The sequence below is a fragment of the Anopheles aquasalis genome, chromosome 2 (genome assembly GCF_943734665.1).
Source record: "Anopheles aquasalis chromosome 2, idAnoAquaMG_Q_19, whole genome shotgun sequence".
Lineage (NCBI taxonomy): Eukaryota > Metazoa > Arthropoda > Insecta > Diptera > Culicidae > Anopheles > Anopheles aquasalis.
Window position 1 is genome coordinate 69,058,147 of NC_064877.1, and position 17,500 is coordinate 69,075,646.

A 17,500-nucleotide genomic window follows, 5' to 3' on the forward strand; every position below is an offset into this window, starting at 1 on the left:
CCACCGTATTCGTACCTTAGCTCTAAAGGCCCAACAGCGGAATCAATCGGATAACGGATGGCCTGCAGCACACCATTCTCCCACTCGTAGTCGATCGAATAGGTCGTGTTGATGGTGGGCACGATGAATACCTTCTTGATCAGCCGCTCGTTCTCATCGAAGATTAAACTCTCCATCATCCGATTCTCACCGATCCGGCGAGTGGATTGTTGGGACCGGTAGCGAACCATCGGATTCAAATCCAGCTCACCGTAAACGGATTCAATTAGATCGTTCGACTCAGGCACGTCAAACGATTCCACACTATCGTAGCACTGTTTGCGATCCAGATTAACGAGCGCTTCGCGCGTTACCTTCCCATTGGAGGCGTACGAAAAGTGAATCACCCGGTCCAGCTTTTTCGATGCATCAAAGTGCATCGAGAACCGTAAGATACCCTGCTCGTTGTACACGTACTCGTACAAACCACCGTCCGGCGTTTGCTTGGTAAGCATATGATTCTCATCGTAGATTTGCTCCACCATCCACTTGTTACGAAGCTTTATAATTTCACTCGTCCAGTTTACGTTGAACAACGATACCCTGCTAGAGCAGGTGCCCGCAAGGGCGTGGAACTGCGGCGGAAGCTCCCGTACCAGCCGACCTTCCGAGTCGTACTTATACGTCGTCAGGCGGTCCTCATAGTTTCCTACCTTCCAATACTTGGCCACCTTGTTACCCCGTAGATCTTCCACCTTGGCCCGTATCGCACCACCCGGCCGTTCGACAATCCGCTGCCGGAAGCCTTCGGACTCGGGAAACAGTATCCGCAGCAGGGCCACCTCCGGTTTCATCGAGTAGCGTCTCCGGTATTTACCGTGAATCGTATAGTCCTGACCCGGCAGACCCTGTAGCTGCTTATTCTCCGTAGGATCGTTGGCGTAGATGGTCTGCGAGAACGGGTAGCCATCGCAGGATGGATTAGCTTCAGCAACCCTACCGGCCATACGGCCCGACGTCTGCCCGATCGATGTGACAAAGTCTTGCCGGAATGCAAAGAACTCCTTCCCCCGGCTGACCAATTTGGTCCACTTGGTTTGCATGGTCGGCCGGTCGATTTCATCGTAGAGTATCTCTCGAATTCGCACCGTGCTCGGATCTTCGTACTCAATTATCTGTACCGGGCGGCCCATCCGGTTGTGGTAGGTTACCTTCACGCGCGAGTCGTACATGACGGCGAACTCGGTGAAGGTGAATGTACCCGTTGGCCGGAGCCGCAATACGCCCGTATCCCCGCTGGTGCCACTGCTGGGCAGTAGCGTCTCGCTCATCAAACAACCCTCCAACCACACCGATACACGCTTCGGAGTGACGAAGATAAACACTTCGCCCACCTCAGGCAACCCGGGGCACCGGTGGCAAGTGATGTCGACTGCTAGGGAGTTCCAGTTGAACGAAAGACGGCCACCGTTTGACTTTAGATGGTACAGAAACCGGAGGGCAAGCGTACGGAATGGTCCGGTAAAGGTACGCACGATCTCCCCAGCAGCATCGTTCTTGTAGCTCAGCACACCATGCCGGAAAGTCCAATCTTTAGGCTTGCTCGTCGTCCAGTCACTCTGCTGGAATGAATCGTACACCCCTCGGTGTGGTTTCAACTCGACCAGACTCTGCATCGCCCCCAGGGCTTCAGCGACCACTATTTTCGTGTGCATAGAAAAGTCCATAATCTGGCCATGCTCCGACAGGAGCAGCACACGCTTACTACGTGGACTGTAGAGACTCTGCCTCGGTAGCCCATTGTTACTGAGCACCGCACGTAGATCCGCCATCACGGGTGTGTAGATGTTGGCCCGGAAGTTAAAGTCTAGCGGTGAAAAGCGAATATGATCCACATCGATCGTCTTGTAGCTGGCGGTCGGCTGAAAGGTGATGTGCAGCTGAAGCTTGGCCCCTGGGGCATACTTGGTCGTATCGATGATCGTCTCGATGTAGTGCCAGTTTTGGATCGGATAGTGTACCTTCGCTCCCGAGAAGCTTTGTTTCGATTTGTCCACCTCGTTGATGACGTCCACGCGCACGATGTCGATACTGTCGCCGACCGGCTGACCAGCAACCCGTACCCAGCACGTAACGAGAAACACGCTGAGCGGATCCTTCGGCCGGAGCGTACCCTTCAACGATTGACCGTACGGAAGCTTAAGATAGTGGTTCTCATGCTCAAAGTAAACATCTCGCTCGTTGAACGCCCAGCTAAGGTTTGCCTTAGGGTTTCCGTACTGGTTCAGCTCATACTGCTCGAACCCGTAGTACGCTACGGTCTGATCGGCCACCGATATGGGACCGAGATCGACGATCTTCAGCTGCCCGCTCCGATCCCAGATCACGGTGTCCTTGTTGGCGTTCGTTGACTCTTCGTTCGTCGTTTTCTTCTCGCGCACCGTCACCTCACGCCCATCACCGGAGAAGGACTTCTCCGTCGTCTTGCCACTCTTCATGTCGGTGCTCTGCTCGTGCCACCCGAACCGCGTACTGTTCCCACCGGGCACAATACGCGTCCGGTGGAAGGTGGCCCCTTCGCTCGACAGGTGCGCATCGGCAGCATCGAAAAGATAGCTCGTAACGCGCGATTCCTCCCCGTTCAACCGAACCGTCTGGCGGCTAAAGACGGTGGTCTGTTTCAGCAGAAAGGAATCGACCGGGCGGAAGATAACGTACCGACTAGCAGCCCCCCGCGTACGTACCATCACCAGTGCGATGCTGTTACTGGCACGGTTCAGTTTATCCCTCGCTGGGAACGTAAACACTTCCCGGCTTTTGAAGAAAAACACTCGCAACGGTTGTTGGCGACGCTGCGCCTGGACATAACGCGGTGCCACGATCTGTAGCTCGTTCGGGTTGGTGGTTTGCGTATCAAAGATTGTGCTGTTCTGCCGGACGTCATGGATTTTGAACGTGTCGTATCGTCCGTTCCGTACCAGCCTGTACCCATCGCTCAGCAGCTCGTTCACATGCTCCAGCCGCATCGTTTGCTCACCGACGCGCTTCTGCACCCAGGTCACACCATCGAAGGTTAGCTGTGTGTTTGCCGTCAAAATACCGTTCACATTCGACAGCACACCGAACTGCGACAGATCCATCGCGAACTGTACCTTTTCCACGACCGTACGATAGATCTTGTTCGTTTCGTCCTGCAAACTTTTGTCCACATCCTGGCGGTACTTCTTCTTCGAGCTGTCACTCTCACGGCTACCATCGATCTCACGGTACGCTTTTTTTCTTTGCTCTTCCAGACTATGCATGAGTGGCCCCTTGCTAGACCGCACCGAGAGTTGCAACGTTCGACCCTGCGGTTTGTAGCCCAGCTTGAACAGATCACCATCCTTGGTACGCATTTCGTACTCGTACGTCCGGAAATCGGCCACCGGTATGTTGGCCACCTTCTTATCGCACACGTACGGAGCCGTTCCGGTGAAATCCACCGTAAGGATATGAACGGCAACGGTGAGCTTTTGATCGACCAGAACCGGTGCTCGTAGAACGACCGCATTCTGGTGCATTGTGATCGCATCCGCTCGGAGTCCTTTGCGAAGCGCTTCCCGAAACTCGGCCGACAGATCGAACATCGAAACGAACCGCTCAATCTCCATGTATATCGCCAACTCGGGTGTCATCCGTCCCCTAATCCACCGACTGTCCTCCTTGATCAACCAAACGGTCAGCGTACCGGTTTCGTCGTACGTTACGAACCCGTTCACGAACTCGCGGATCAGAAAGTTAGTGTTGGTCACGGTGTGCACGGTATTAACGTCCAGCTGGCCCCGTTGTCCTTTGATCGTGAGCGCTTGGATGGTTTTGAGATCGTAAAGCACCACGAACCGCTTACCGGCACCGATCGTTCCGAGCAGTGGGAACGCATCGTAACGCTTCTTCTCCGTCCATTTGCCCTTCACGTGCTGTAGCACCGTGACGTCTTTGTGCGTTTCATAGATCAACACAACGACTAGCAGATTTTCCAGTGCGTGCACCATTTGGTTCTTGATGTTCGGTTTACCGAGGTGCAGCTTCTCCACCATCACCTTCTCGCTATCGGTGCCACCGAGCAGTGTGCGCACCGTCAACACCTTATGATCGGTGCCACCTTCGTCACTGTTGCACAGGATGGCGGTATAATCGGGCCCATAGTAGATCGTCGGATTCTCATCCACCGACACAACCTCCTCGGAGCGCGTGCGATCGATGATAATGTCCTCGTACTCCAGGCTCGATTGCAAACCATTCGGGTACGTGATCTTGGCTATACGCTCATTCTTGTACTCGAACGCAAACAGTGGTTTATCTTCCTGTTTGATGCTCGTCAATCGGTTACCCTCATACCCGAAGGCCACCCGCTGATCGTAAGCCGATGTCGAGAGGGCAAAGTTGGACAGTCGCCCGTCCTGGCCGTATTTCAGCGTCACCGAGTGCTCATTGTCCAAGCGGATACTAGCCAACCGATAGCGGAGACCACCATCCAGCGGATCGTAGTAATAGTTGGCGTGATGGCCGGCCTCGTTCTGCTCGTGCACCAGGTACCACTTGGTCGGCAAATGTTGGGTCTTGTTCGATTTCGGTCCGCACAGTGGCCAAGTGCTGCAAACCATCTCCTGGCTGAAGGTTTTAAACTTTTCCCACGTACCGTACACGAACGTGCGGTCTTGCATCATCACCTCCCAGCGGTTCTGTTTCTCGTGATAGAAGATCCGTGCGTGCCGGTAACCGTCCACCTGGAAGTACCGTCTCCAGGCCATGTCCCACTCGGGGCGCGCACGCAACAGAATCCGATTGTTGTTCTTCACGATGGCGTACTGATAATCCTGACGGAAAGCGCTACCCTTCCGCTCGACGGTAATGTAGTCGAGCGGGAGTGACCATCCCTTACCCAGAACTCCCTCGTAAGGTATGTTCTTGTACTGCACCGTCTTGCGGACGCTTACACCGAACGGATTTTGCAGCTCGATGAGCGGAATCGATAGCTCCACCGTGCCAGCGTGTGGGTTCAACGGTTGCAGAATGGTCGTCAGATCCATTTGATCATGGAGCCAGAGGAAGTACTTACTCTGTGGTACCAACAGAGGAACAGCCGGTGACGGTGTGACGGCGGGATTTACTTCACTGGTCGGTATTACGGTTGTCTCTGGTTGGTAGGAATGAACTTTCACGTTAAGCAACTGCTCGCCGGTGTACAGCAAAACGTTGTGCCCGTTAGCGTTACCCACTGCCTTCGCGGCGAGCTTTGGAAGCCCGTAACGAAGCGAGAGATCAGTGATTGACGGGTTAAACACGTTGGCCAGCTCGAAACCATCGTTCGTGAATGTGGGCATATACAGACACAGTCCTAGCGGGCCAGAAGCAAACAGCTCATCCATTCCATCGCCGTCGACGTCGATAGTCGAGATCGTTTTCACCGTTTGATCGGTCCATCCGCGCAGCTTAGAGAATACCGTCGAATAGTACACCTTCTCGAAGCTGCTCATGGTCTCATTGTAGCGGTACATCATCAGACCGTCGTTGGAAAAGTGCAACAGATCATTGTACTTGGTATTATCGAACTTGGCGAAAACGATCCGATCGTAGTCCTGGCTAATCGGCGGAAACTCCAGCACCGTGGTCAGAAGCTTCAGTTCGTACTGCTCGTTGAAACGGAACAGCTGCAATTCAGACTCCGTACGCAGCGCGATTGTCAGTTGGGGCTTATCGTCAACATGCTCGATCAGTGTGATGCGTGATGAGGGTTTCGTCCACTCGACGCCCAGTTTCGGAGGGTGAAGTAAAGCTTGGAGCGGCTTCCCTACGTTCGTTAGATCAATCGAACGAAACTGGACGGTGGATTGTAAACGAGAAACGACTCCAATATACTTGTCGGACACAAAAAACTTTCCCAAGACTACGCTGCTGTCCAGTGCATCGTACCCGTACGCATCGTGATACTCGGAAATTACCAGCACTTGCTCGAGCTTACCGTTGGCCCATCGGTACACGACGACACCCTCGATCTTTCGAACAACCAGCAATCCACCATCATACACTTCCCAGGGATAGTTTTCCGTAGCATACGCGAACGAGAAGAGCTCTGGTTCCTTGTGGACTTGCGTCCACTTGTCCCCATTCAGCTCGTAGATTAGCAGCATTCGATTGTCGCGAACGAAACAACGATTCGCTACGGCAACGGATTCGCGCTTCACCGTGACTTCATGATCAGCCGGAATGCTGGCTAGCAGCTGACTCGACGACGGTTGCAGAGTGTAGTAACTCAGAGTGCTATTCATTGCGTCATCACTCATGGCGATTGCACTGTCCACCACCGACCCACGAAGAGGAAACTGGCACAAACAGTTGGGTCGCAATTGGTTAGTTTAGCTAAAAGATTTTCTGAAACTCGTTTGGTTTGCCTTTTGGGAACGAGAATGGAAGCAAAAGTTTGACACAAACAACAGTATGGAAACGAAACCCACCCGGGGGAAACACTAAATAGAACGATGGAACGTGCGGTTCTCCTTTTATATCCTCTGCCGCAACAGCATAGATATTTACACATGCGGCGATCGGCCTATAGTTATGTTAGTGCTTTCTGTGTTCTCTGTTTGTTCTGAAGCTATTTGTTTAATCTGGTCATCGATTGATTGCAACCAAGAATCAAACCTACGGTTAAGCCGTTTGAGGCAACATTGGAATAATGCAAAGTGTGCAATTTATTTGTTTACTTTCGGTCAATTATAGAATGGGAGTTAGAGACTTGGTTAGAATTTCGATTTTTTCTGCTTCTCTTATTTTATCTTTATCTTTTTTATGTTTATATTATATCTTTGACTTAGATATTGATTTTTGAACAGTCGCGCCTCGTGCATTTGCAGACACGCGTGTCTCAATTTGATGCCATGGACGTAAGTGTATAAAATATTTTCTCCAAAATACGAACACATTTTCTTCAAAAGTTGTAGATTATTATGGTATTTGCAAAAATGTGCTTAGCTAGATATTTTGCTAAAAACAAATCATCAAAAATGAGCCGTTTTCGGTACGAATCAAAAGACTTGTTTAAGCGACGAACCCGATTTGAAAAATGCGTCACCGGTTTCAAAGTGGGTGCCCATCGTACGGTAAAATCTACTGGAGCTACTCTTTTTTAAATGTTTAACACATTATCAGGACACTATTCTTCAGGCAACCCCGTCGAGTTTTCTTAAAAAATGGTGATACTTTCTTTACAATAATTATGTAAAGCCCGTTTCCGTAAGCAAAATCGTGAAAAGCATAATTTTTTCAGCTTCAAAAATCGGCCAAAACCACACATCAAGGCCCAATGTGCGATGTTGCAATAGTGCAGATGGCGCAATCCCTACAGTTATGCATAAATAATTACTTTGCTCGATCCAGATCAATATTTAAATCAACTGCAATTATGTCAATAGTGAAGGGTATCGATACGATATAAAAGATAACAAATTACTGCGCTGCAAGTTCAGTGCAGATTAGCAGTAGTCATTCATATACTTATTGAAACATTTCAGTAAACAGCAATTGTTCGAGAGGGCCTCGTAACTCCGAATGCATATCACGATTAAAACTTTATCGTTTTCAAAATGAGCACAGAGGCAGCGATAGCTAAACACACCGATTACAAGGTGTCACTGCGTGATCATCAGAACGTAGTCCGAGCAGATGCTCACGATACAACGGAAGTGAAACAGGGAACCTTAAAATCCACCCTGTTCATCCGCATCAACCGATCGTTGCTGGTCTACGTGCAACGAAATGAAGAGTGGATTGAGGTGAAGCGGGAAGAAGCATTTTTCTCCGTCGGCCACAAGACACCACTCTATCCGTGGCATGTGTTCGGTGATGGATGGTTGCTGGTGAGAAAAATCGAAGGATTGTGTGCGTACCGGTGGTCAGAGGCAACGCTGCAGTTAGTGACAGTGATCGCGGAATACCACGATGCATTCGGGTATGGGGACCCAGGCAGTGCTTTTCATATGGGGAAAATATTCCCTGTAGACAATAGGATTGGTGTAGTTACGCGCCTCAACTCGACGATTGAGTTTCGTTCGATTGATCTGACGAATGTAGGGAAGCCACTTCAAGCTTTACTTCACCCTCCGAAACTGGGCATCGAGTGGACGAAACCATCATCGCGCATCACACTGATCGAGCATGTCGACGATAAGCCGCAACTGGCAATCGCGTTGCGTACAGAGTCTGAATTGCAGCTGTTCCGTTTCAACGAGCAGTACGAATTGAAGCCTCTGGTGAAGATCTCGAAATTCCCAACGATTAGCAAGGACTACGATCGGCTTATGTTCGCCAATTTCAATAACACAAAGTACAACGATCTTCTACACTTTTCCAACGACGGTCTGATGATGTACCGCTACAACGAGACCGTTGACACATTCGAGAGAGTACACTACTCGACGGCATTTTCCAAGTTACGAGGATGGACCGCAAAGGCGGTGGAAGCAATCATGACGAGCGATATTAATGGCAACGGAATGGATGAGCTGTTTGGTTCGGGACCAAAAGGATTGCTGGCCCTACGTCTGTATCGTGGGAATCTGGGATTGGACTTTAGCAACATCCTCGACAATCACGTGGAAGATCTATCCATTCGATACGGTTTGATAAAGTTCATAGGAAAGAGAACTTCGTCAGCGAACGAGTTGGAGATCTTCATGCAAACTTCCAACGGGTTAGCCATGGTTCGTACAAAGCCGTACACATCGGAGGCAAAGCATGTCGCAAGCTCGGAGCCAGCCCCACCGGAGTTTGATTCCGTCGAAGAGTCATCTGCATCGACTCCGGAGGAGAACGTCATCATCATCCCGGAGCTGTTCGCCCAAAGTTCGTACACACTGTGGCTTCACGATCAGCTCGACCTGAGCACGCTACTGCAACCCTTCAATCCCCACTCGGGAACGGTCGAGTTGACACTGCCACTGATCGACATCCGCAACCCGTTCGGTGTCGGTGTGCGAAAACTGTTCCAGTACAAAAACATTGACTACAGCAACGAGCTGGGCCGGGGATGGTCTTTCCCGTTGGATTACATTATGGTCGATCGCAAGATGAGCGCCTTCAGTCAGGATCACATCTATTCGTTCGTGAAGGACAATCAACGGATCATTCTGAAGCGACTGCCCGCGGAGTATGATCCGCGAATCGTTGACATGTCGTTCGCGATCGAAGGTTACGATGATGTCAAGATCCGGTACATCCGCTCCGGTGATGTGTGGGAAGTGAAGATCGAAAATCGTACACTCCAGTACAAAGTGGTCAAAAACTTCCAGCTGCAGCACGTTTGTCCGTCGTGGCCGCTCTGTGGTCCGAAACCGACGGCGGTGGACGAGCAGGCAACGATTTGGTATCTCGTTTCGGAGACCGATGGCATCGGACATTCCGCTTCGTATGATTACGAGCTGGTGAAGAAGGGTTCCGACATCCGATTAACGACGGTCGCCCTGAACGATGGATCGTTGGTGAAATTGAGCTACGAACAAGATCGTTTATCAAGTTTCGCCATTAACACGGTCAAGTATGAGCAGCTGGTCCGGTTCCACTACACTGGCAGTGGCAGCAATAATCGTGTATTGCAAGCCATCACCCAAAGCGATCGTAAGCTGTTCGAGTTTGAGTATGATCAGCATGGTCGCCTATCGAGCATGGTGTACCCTAACGGTGTTGTGTGGTCCGCCGAGTACACCGATCTACCAATCGATGCCTCGGCGTTGAATCGAAAAATTTTGATCGGCCACACACCCTCAATCTTCTACGGTCCGGACTATATGGTCGTTGTGGATGCAAGCGCAGTGGACGGCATCTTTGAGCTGCACGTACGTGATCCGCTCGGTGGTAGGAGTAGCGCAAAAACGAACCAAACCATCACAGTGGTCGCAATGCCCGACTTCAAGAGCCACACTGTGCACGCACTCGAGCAGCTCATGGTGGTGACGATCATGTACAAAGACAGCAAGGACATCGCGATCCTACAGTACAGCCAGGGCGACACGGGAGAAGGTTGGACACACCGGGCGTACCACCATGACTTCCCGCTCAACGGTACGGTAACGGCAGGAAATGCCTTTGCCCTCATATCGGACACCAAGGAGCTGCATGTCCTCACCGTTTCCGAAGCGGGCAGCTACAGTGACATCGTCGTGCGTTCCAATCTACCGAAAAACTTTGCGGTGCACGCCTTTGCCCATGGGTACGCTACGTTCGATCAGACTATGCGGATTTACGTGCTGCGTGACGGAACAGGCTGGTTAGAGAACACCGCCAGCCCGAACTGGGACTCATTTGCCGCGATCGACCGGTTCGTTGAGTCGTTCGCTATCGGCGACGAGTTGAAGGATTCCATTCGCAAGGGTTTGGTGGCGGACATGCTGAGTAGCTACCGGCAGGCGCTGATCCTGAAGGCACCGGTCTTTACTGGATCACGGCTCGAGATGTGGGTTCGGTTCATCATGCTCAATTTGACCGAAGCGGTCACGGTAAGCGACTACTACACGGTGAAGCTGGAGTTGGCCGACATGAAAACCTTCACCTACACGGTACGGACAGAGGAGAACGATGCGTTCCACCTGGGGTACGGGCCGCACGAGAACAAGTACCATCTCCGGGTGCGCAACTCGACCGGTCCGCATCGGCAGGCATTCGAGCAGCGCAGAAAGGAGGTGCAAGCGGAGAAGGCCAACATGCACTACCGGGAGTGGGCGAAGCTGTGGAACGATACGGTGGAAATGTTGAAGGGCGAGTACGCCCGCATCTACAAGACGGTCAAAGATGCCGTCGTGTTCGCGTTGGATCTGTCACAGTTTGGGCTTCTGACGAATGCGGACGGTGTGCTGGTCGGTGGCCATCAGATAAAGAATGACGGTACCAATTGGATCCAGCAGCGGCTGAGTGAAGACACACTGCGGATGCGCAAAGTGGACAAACACCTGATGGGTGACTACCGGCTCGTGAAGGAAAATGTGGACGCAAACTTTAAGCTCGTCTCGAACGGATCCCGTGCCGTGCTGTTCGATACGGGTACACCCAAACCGCGGGAAATTCAACTCGTCTTACCGGCGTACGTTCAATCACAGCGACCGGAAACCCCGTTGCAGGTGTTTTTCTTGGATCGCCAACGAACGGTCACGTTCCCGAATGAAACGATCAACCAGGCGAGTAACCAGCTGGCGATAATCACAACGATCCGGGAGAATGCGACCACTCCCCGCACCTGGCTCATGTTCCGTTCGGTTAAGTACTTCATCGACAGTCGCATCACCGTGTTTGCCAAGCAAACGCTGACCGCACCCTTTCAGAAGGTGCCACTGGTGACGGAGCACCGGTATGATATGCAGGATCTGCAACTGTCCGCCGATGGGTACGTGTTCCGCCGGTTGAAGCTACTGCCCGGTGGTAAACCGGCCCAGTTCGGTTGGTACGAGCAGAGCATCGATCTGGAGACGGGCACTACGCTGCGGAAAGCATACGCGGCCGATGGCCACGAAGTGTTGGATCCACGTTTGCGGGACGAACAGAAGCGGAAACAGGCCGCCGATCAGCGACCATCGGATGCCGATCTCGAGCGTATGATCCTGGATAAGGGAGGCCGATTGCAGGTGCTCGATCTCGGGCCCTATCGAATGGCGGATGAAATGGTTGGCTACTACGGTTTCGAGACGTACGAAAAGAACGCCATCGGAGTCCAGAAACGGTGGATGTTTGATGGGAAATTTATCGCACGAGAATCGGAAAACCGCTTTCTGAGGTTGAGCGGCCGGGAAAGCAACCTTATCGCTACGTTCGAACCGGCTGAACCCAACACAACGTTCGTAGTGTCCTGCTGGCTGCGAACCCCGAAACCGGCAGTTGGCCAAACGTTTGACAATCTGGGCGTTAGCGTGTTGGCGAAACCCGGGACATCGCCGATCCAAAAAGTCATCTCTACAGCTAATGCGAAGGTGAAACATCAGATCGGTAGCTGGAGCTACATCGAAACCATTCTCGATGCGACACACTTTCCACCGGCCACCAAGCTATCCTTCCTGATCACCGTAACACCGTCCCAGGCGCACCCACAAATCGATATCGATCACATTCGCTTCTCTCCCCTCACGATGCCACTAGCGATCAACGTGTACAAACCAATCACGGGCGAGCTACGGGCGGTGCTGGGTACGGCGGGGCTCCCGCGGTACTGTTTCTACAATCCACAGGGCAAAAAATCGATCATGTTCTCGGAGCACGCCGAAGTGCTGGAGCTTTCGGTGGAATCGAAGATCATGTTCACTCGCCAAATGGCTGCCAGACCGTGCCTGATCGAGCTGAAACCGCGCCGCAGTAAGTACGACGATTTCGGATCGGATCGATGGCGAACGACCGGTGTAGAATGGAGGTTCGAGCATGGAACGGCAACGTATCACGGGTTAAAGAGTACAACCATTTCCCGAAAGTTAGATGAAAAGCCGTGCTCATCGTTAAGCATTCGATTCGTGTACAAGCTACTACCACCACCCAAAGCGTCGCTATCGTTCAGCTGGCGAGGGTTAACATTCCCATTGCATTGTGGTGACCGCGGTGCGGCCACGGGATGTACTCCATCGTATGGAGAGATCCTCATAGTTCTCAGTGAGGTTCGTGCATCGATCTGGTTGGATGGTGTGCTGCTACAGGAGGCACTGCTGCAAAAGGCTAGTGACGATCGAACCTTCACCCTGCACTCCACCGGACCGTTCGAGGTTAGTGAGTTTGTCGAGATGTACGATGCGCGGATCAAGATCACCTACCACAACCTATCGGGCCAGCCAACACAGCTGGTCGTGTACGAGCATCCGGACCGGGTGCGTGTACGGGAGATCTGGTACGACGAAATCGAACGACCCATCATGCAGACAAAGTGGACCCAGCTGCATCGCACTGCAAATGAGTCACAGTTTTTTGGCTTCTACGAGCGGTTTGCCATCAAGATGGATAATGCAACGGAGCGGTTAACTGGTGTGGTAGCTAATCTGCACCCAACCTGCGAAGGTTATCCCTATTCGCGCACAATTTACAGCGCCAATCCGACAGACAGCAAGCAGATTCAGGGACTACCGGGGAAGATGTACGGAATAACTGGCAAGTATCGTAGGCGCTACTCGAACAGGCCACCGAATAAGTGGCTGGATACACTGTTTCCCCTGTCGGAGGGCTACCAGCACCGAGTGGTTGAGCATCCGGGCGGTGCCATTCGCCTGACGGTGGAGGACAAAGATGGTAACAAGGTGGCCAAGTATTCGAAGGTTGGTAATTACGATGATCGGCTGACTACCTATCGGTTCAACGAAGCATCGAAGCTGGTGCAAGAGCTTCCCCCTCTGTACCACTCGATGGCACGTACGATGACTACCAATGGGCCATTCTTCCAGGCCAGTCAAAAACCCTCCGCCGATCAGTTGAAGCTACAGAAGCTGTGGGAAGTGCGAAGCGATTATGAGAACGGAGGCCAGCGTATGGTCCGCCGGCGTACACCGGACGGTGGTATCACTCACTATCTGTACGATCGCTATGGTGCACTTCGTTTCACGCTCCATAAGAATCACGAGGAGAAACTGGATCGGGTGATACACTTTGTGTATGCAGCGAACGGTAAAGTGACCCGCGAAGCCCTCGTTAATCTGACCCACGAGGAGTGTAAACGAATTTTGGATAGCAACGAAGACGTGCCACGATCAAGCAACTCTATCGAGACGCTATACGGTGAGCAGGACAGCCAGCCACGGTTTCGCTATCGGTCGCAGCTGTCCACGAGGTACATCGGGGACGATCAAATGACCGAATACTTGATCTTTGGCGAGAGGGATCTCCTGCTGAAGAAGGCGTACGTGGTGAACACGATCAACATGACGTACTCGATCGATTATGAATGGGAGAACGACAAGCTACGGTCAATCGTGTATCCGATCAGTTTCGGCGACGTGGGCAGGCTGAAGCTCATTCATGATTACAATGGACACGGTGAGATAAGCGCTATCCGTTCAGAGACCAACGCGGAACCACTGTTCACGTTCCGGTACAATGCCGATGGAGTGCTGGAAAAGATGATCGTGGAGCCCGGTACTGTCCATTCCTTCGCACGAAACTTCACTTACAATGAGCCCGGCTTTTTGGTACAAATCGATGATCCGTTCCTGAGTGAAAGGATTAGCTATCTGGAAACCGATTCTTATGGTCAGGATAGTTACACTCCGATCTACGAGGGTCTCATCTCGCAGACTTTCTTCACGGCACACTGGCAACCGACCGTCGGGGCGCTTCGGAATGGCATTTTCCCGGAGTATTTCGTAAATGAACTGTTAAACTCCAAACAAGCAGCAGTTTGTTTCGAGGCTTTGAAACGGGCCGGTTACCTTCAGAACAATCAGGTCAACAGGACGCTGTATGCGGAGCGGGATGATGAGCTACCGCACATTTGTGGTGATCGAATTCCGTTGAATCATCTGGCGGGAGTGCTGAGCGGCAGGAGCTTCCCGCTGGAGTATGGCCATCGGTATGACTATGATGATCACGATCAGATGATGAAAGCCAAGTACTTCCACGGTAAGGATGAGCATAAGCTAACGCCCTTGACACACAAGAGCTTCGGTAGAGAGATAACGGGGGTCAGCGAGCAGAACTCGAAAACGATTTGGGATGCATTGACGTCGAACGAGTTCCTCACTACGGACTGCACCAATCCGAGCTTGTGCCACGGTCGTCCTGGTATGAGATCGCTGTTCAAAACGTTCGTTCACCAACATCGCTTCAGCCAGCAACTGGAGATCATGTTGTCACGTGCGATCGCCGATCGGGCAGGAGTGACTGAACAGGACTTTGAGCGGAAGTGCGATCGGTGGATCGAAGCATCACACATGGTGAAAGCTAGATGTGAGGAGGCCAAAGCACTGCTAAAAAAACACGGCGTATTGGGATCCACTGCCGAAAGTCCACTGCGAGCACTGCAAGAGGAATTTGGGAATGCTTTGAAGGCATTCCGCCAACACATACCCGATATTGTGCGCGTGCTGACACATCATTTCGCCACGGGTCTCGGTCGATCGGCTGGCGATGTGCAATCGTACGAGATCGATGCGAATGGTAATCATCGAATGTTTTATACGGGCTTCACGCGCTACCGAATGGAGTACCGCGAGGGTACGAACCAGATCACCAAGGTCCACCGATTGAGCTTCGATCAATTCCAGGACAAGGAACAGTCGTTCGAGATGGAACATAACAGTGATGGAGCTGTCGTAAAGGCGGAACATAAAGGCATCAAGCACATGGAGTACGACCGAATATTGCATCGCGTGTCCAAGATCGAGATGATGGACGGACGGAAACTAAACTTCCAGTATGATGTGCGAGGAGAGCGAACCTTCAAGCAGGTGCTGGATGCCGAAGGATCGGTTACGCATGAAAAATACTACATCCGGGATGCACACGGTATCGTGTTGGTGGACATGGAGATGACCTATCTGGCCAGTGATCAACCGCCTGATGTGCGGGTAACGAGCTACGTGTACAAGGATCAACAGTTGATTGGATTCGTTCGGAATGATCAGCTGTACAGTGTGATCACGGATCATGAAGGATCGGTTCGGTTGGTGGTGAAGGACGGAGAAGTTGTGGCGGCATACGATTACCTACCCTACGGACAGATATTCCGTCGCTATGGTACAGATTTCGATGGTCAGATATCGTATCTTTACACGGGACAGGAGTGGGACGAAGACATCGAACTGTACAACTACAGAGCAAGGCTGTACGATCCCGACATCGGGCGTTTCTATCAGATGGATCCCAAGGAGCAGTACGCCAGTCCTTACGTGTACGCCGGGAACTCACCGGTGTCGCTGGTCGATCCGGATGGTGAGTTTGCATTTGCCATCACTTGCTTCATTCTTGCCTTGATAGGTGCCTACGTTGGTGCCTCGACAGTGGCCCGCTCGTGGAACCCATTGCAGTGGGATTGGAAATCGAAAATCCTTTGGCTCGGCATGATCGGTGGTGCCCTGACCGGTCTATCCATTCCATTCAACATGTCTGCCTCGGTGGCATACTTCGTTGGGCTAGGGCTATCGCTGACCACCTCGATCAGCATTATGGTTTGCTCGGGCATTACGCTCGCTTACTTCTCGATGGCCGCCGCCAGTGGCAGTTGGAACCCGGCCGATTTCGATCTCACCAGTCCCAGCACCTGGAATGCTTTACTGGGAGGCGTTGCTATGGCCGCGTTCGTTGTAACAAATCCACGATCGTTGTACAATTCCTTCAAAGCGATAACGACCGCGCTGGGTCGGGCCCTGTTCGTCGCCACCAAAGTCACCATGAGCGTAACGTTCGCGTACTTCTTTGCAGTGATTAAAATGGGCGGAGAGTTTGATGTCAGGAAATGGGACTTCACCGATCCCGGGCTTTATTACAGCATGTTCGATGCGTTCGCCAGCGTTACCTGCATAATGATGGTTACGCGCAATCTTCCGAATACGGCTCGACGCTATGTCAAGAAGATCAGCACCTCACTGGACAGGTTCGCCGAATCGCAGGTATTTTTCCGCATGCACCGCCTCATGAAGGGTGACTGGTCGTCCAAGATGGCTGGAATGCGTTTCTTTCTCCGCACGAATGCGCTAGCGATTGCAAATCTGCAACGGGGTATCATACCGATCGCGTTTTACGCATTCATTGTATCGCTCCGGATTGGTGACAGCTTCGAGAAAAGTCCCGTGCCCGGCTTTTCGGTGTTGGTGCACATCCTCAGCACTGCCGTCGCCACGAAAGGATTCTCCAATCGTATCATCAAACCCGCAATGGGTCGAATAACTAATCAACCGCTAGCGTTGCCACTTCAGGGGCCACTGCCCCTACCGTTAGATGAGGCCGACTATGCGAACAGCAATCGCACTTCTTCATCCAGCGCTGGCAGGATTGAGACCATGTTCAACTGGTTCCACATCCCCTACGAATGGTTGTCTTTTGGTTCGCACAAGCCGCAGTCCAGCAACAACGTCCATTCTAAACACGTGTCCACGACGAGAGGAAGCTCTAACCAGCAACGCGGTAAACCGACCTCCTTCATCCAGAACTGTTATCGTGTCAGCGATCCAACGGAAGGAATACGTGATTACGTGAAATGCTACTCCCATAGTTCGACCGAAACGATTCATCCAAAACCACATGCCAACCTGGAAGCATCTGATCACTACCGCAGCTGCATGCCAATCACCTACGCCGGAATCCCTTCGATCTCTTGCGATGGAGAACAGTCCAATCTTCTCTCGATGCAGCTGCTGCCGCCAGCCCCGAAAGTGTTCGATTATCTCGACGGATGGTTGATGTTGGCTCGAGTCGCTCCGGCAGCTCTGCGCGAAGTTAATTGCCTCGTCCAAACCGTTCTCCATCCGTCGGTAGCGGCGGGAACTTCCGACGAGCAAACACAGCAGCAGCAGAAGGACGAACTAGAGCAAAGATG

The 17,500-nt window shown here is 52.1% G+C and overlaps 2 protein-coding genes across 2 annotated transcripts in view; one reads left to right on the top strand and one right to left on the bottom strand.

Moving 5' to 3' along the window:
* Positions 1-6,463, bottom strand: part of LOC126573179 (uncharacterized) — a 10,361-nt gene extending 3,898 nt beyond the window's left edge. The window contains exon 1 of the mRNA XM_050233112.1: positions 1-6,463. This exon is cut by the window's left edge and continues 3,898 nt beyond it. Within this exon, the coding sequence (XP_050089069.1) occupies positions 1-6,302 (6,302 nt within the window). The 5' untranslated portion in view covers positions 6,303-6,463.
* Positions 6,464-7,513: 1,050 nt separating this feature from the next.
* LOC126573178 (uncharacterized) overlaps positions 7,514-17,500 on the top strand; it is an 11,397-nt gene continuing 1,410 nt past the window's right edge. The window contains exon 1 of the mRNA XM_050233111.1: positions 7,514-17,500. This exon is cut by the window's right edge and continues 1,410 nt beyond it. Coding sequence (XP_050089068.1) covers positions 7,602-17,500 — 9,899 coding nt within the window. The 5' untranslated portion in view covers positions 7,514-7,601.